This window comes from Austrofundulus limnaeus, unplaced genomic scaffold (genome assembly GCF_001266775.1).
Source record: "Austrofundulus limnaeus strain Quisiro unplaced genomic scaffold, Austrofundulus_limnaeus-1.0 Scaffold338, whole genome shotgun sequence".
Classification (NCBI taxonomy): domain Eukaryota; kingdom Metazoa; phylum Chordata; class Actinopteri; order Cyprinodontiformes; family Rivulidae; genus Austrofundulus; species Austrofundulus limnaeus.
The window spans coordinates 605,831-608,936 of NW_013952740.1; the positions used below are offsets into that span (position 1 = coordinate 605,831).

The 3,106-nt window shown below is 39.1% G+C and overlaps 1 protein-coding gene across 1 annotated transcript; it reads right to left on the reverse strand.

The window, feature by feature from the left end:
* Positions 1 to 1,249, reverse strand: LOC106527693 (complement C1q tumor necrosis factor-related protein 6; the record flags this gene model as incomplete). Its single annotated transcript, XM_014022671.1, is given in 2 exon segments — positions 1 to 381; positions 1,121 to 1,249. Coding segments are annotated over 2 exon segments (410 nt in total), but the record flags the coding sequence as incomplete, so codon positions are not given.
* Positions 1,250 to 3,106: the final 1,857 nt, after the last annotated feature.

Genomic DNA, 3,106 nt, shown 5'->3' on the forward strand with positions numbered 1-3,106 from the left:
GATTACAGTAGGTCTTTTACACAAAGTTTGGGATTATGTATAAGTATTTTGTTATGTAAGTAATTTTGTCTTATCCTCCCTTTAAAAAAATCCATCCTTTTTATGTTTCTGTGACTAAAAATCCACTGAAAGTGGTGTGGTGGTCGTTTCCCCAAACATGTGTATTTGCTTCTATTTTAACAAACAACTGGTCCCCTTGTTGCAGCTGCAGGAACACAGCGTTTCCTCCGTTGTCAGCTGTGTCTGACTCTGAATGGTGATCATGAGTCATGACCACCACATCAGCATTCTTGTAAAGAAGCAGCTTTGATTCACGATATCCTCCAGCATGATAGAAGAAGGTGAAGTAATAAACACCTGCAACTGGTGCTGTGAAGGTACCTGTGAAACACACACACACATACACACACAGAAAGCACCAAATATATTACTAAGGCATTTTTTTAAAGTTCATACTACCTGTACATCTACATGTGATAAATCACCAAGGAGGTCTATTATAATGACAAAAAAATCTTTATATGTAATTTGTGTTCTAAATACAAATTCTAAARTAACCCTGTCATTTTCATRATTTCTTGTTCAAACAGAGGAGAAAATGTACATTTTTGTGCATTTCAGACGTTTTCAGAACAATATTGTTTCATGAAGAGAAGCCACAGTTTGAAGTCTCGTCACTCCCACTGCCTCTGATGAAAACTCCGATAACCTTTAATGTAACCAGTGACATTTTGACCAACTCTGGAGTGACCCTTCAAAATCTCCAGGAAGAGGTGCTCAACATGTCCCCAAAAAGGATTTTTTTAACCTCTAGGAGACTACATTATGAGCTGTAAATCTCACTCCTCTGAGTCAGACTAGGTCTTAATGARGTTAATAAGTGGCACTGCTGAGCAAAACTGCCACAGATATTATGCGACTCTTAAAAACATTTTATTCATATTCATTGTGCTCCCTCATGAGTTTTTAAGTTTGTCAAAGCCCCAAATAGGCAATTCATTCAGCAGAAAAATAATAAAACTACAAAGAAGCATCATAATTTCARGAGACCTTCAGTTCTTTGGACCAGTTATATGTTTATGTCACTTAAAAACCCACCATGTCTCTGTCCTTTACTTACCTGTGAACTGGTTGTAGGCATTGCCCACATTTAATATCACTCTTTTGTAAATTAGTGTTGTGTCTGTGTCAAAGGGTCCAACAGTTCCAGGTTCACCCAGTACAGTGCTGAACACTACCTTGGTTGCTCCTAGAGAGATTTTTTTAGGGAGAAGAAAAAAAAAATCAGGAGTCATTTTTTTGTTGTACAAAACAAAAAAAAATGGACATATTGTGCTTTTAAATACTTATTTTTAGCATTGAAATCATTTAATTGGGGTCTTCATGAAGTGGAATTACAATGCTTTGGTCTGAATTCCTCCCTATTCTAACTTTACCAGCCCCTCTTTCACCACTTTTCTGATGTGTTTCTCAAAGCAGCTGGTTTTGATACCACTGTGCCTTTAAGGTGCTTCACACCCTTCCAGACCAGTCCGTTCCAGCTTGAGAAAGGCCAATGTTATCTTGCAGTGCAGAAANGAGAGAACTTCTCAAAGCTGGGTTGTTTAATCTGGTCTTTGGTCTGTAGATTGCTGGAGAGCAGTGTGGCAGCTTGTCCCAGCTGAGATGTCTCTTGGATCTGTTGCTCCTCTTCTTGGGCTGTCCTTGCCTTTGCTGCCTCTTCTCCAGATGGGGCCAGAAGACGACTTACTGCTGAAACTGCTCCCCTTTTTATACTGTTTTGGGCCATCTTACCCCCTTCCTACCATCCTGTGATAGGCTGGGGTTTTCCACCACTGGACGTTTTGTGTACTTTCCAGAATGAAGTAATTTTGCTGATTCTTGTAATAGGACTCTCAGGGACTTTCCGTCGTGAGTTAAACCGCCTTGTTTTCACTACAGGGCCTCTGGGTCTTTCCAGACAAAAACCCCACTTCTCTTTTTTTCTATTATTGTTCCTCTGTTTTGCAGAAGTACAGTTTGTCCTTTTTACCGTCCAAATGTAGCACACACACCCTTCTTTCATTTTAAGACATACAATAGCACTTCTCTTAAATCACCATCTTACATTAAAACACATTAATCATCACAGTACATTAGTTAAATCACACTTCGCAATAAGCATATAATCATTACACTTGTTATTTATTTGCCAGCATTAAAATCAATCAAAATTAATACTTATTACTCCTCATTACTCCTTCTCTTTCTTCTTCTTGCTTTTTTCTTCCCTTGGGCCCGTTTTTCCTGCATCTCGGTCTCTCTTATGGCCTCTTTTTCTGTCACATCCTCCTTTATGCTGGGAGTCAAAGGGAGGCTCTGCCGGCCTGTTTCCAACCCTTTGGATGGTTGGCACAGCCAGGTTTCTTGACAGTTTCTGTTCTGAGCTGAACCAGAGAGACATTCCTAATCCTCTTAGCGGCATTTTCTTTGTTAAAAACGACTAGCAACAAATCAAGTTTTTATTTCTGATGGTTTTTATTGTATCTGCTTGTGTTTGGAGACAGACTTCTATCACTCTTTCTGATGTCTATCACAGTTTCTGTTGAGCGGGTGTTGCTGAGCCCCTCCGCCATCACAAAGCACTCAAAGGTGGACACACTTCACTCTAGCCTTGCGCCAGTCCCAGCTAACGAGTTAGATAGGTAGCAAGCTGCACATAACGGCAGAGAGTTTGAATGTTGTGGACCGGATTTTGGCAAAGCCATTTGATACAGTCTTGTTTACAAAGAACAACTTGAGTTAAACAGCAGGGCTGATCAACTCCTCAGATTAATTTGGTGCAAAAGGTGGGGAAACGTAAGATAAAAAACAAACATTTTATTCATCCCACAGTGGGGAAGTAACAGGTCTTTTCAGCTGTCCTGGTATAACAGAGCTGGCTGCAGTAAAAGACTGAGAAGAATTATCAGGAAAATGATTATAAAAGCATTGAATCAATTAATTCCCTTAAAAAATAATCAAAGCAAAACTGTCAAAGAAATATGAAATTGTTTAATTTGTATTTGTATGAGTCACTGAGGAGTTGTATTGTTTGTTTTGTTTTCAATCAATCAATCAATAAGTT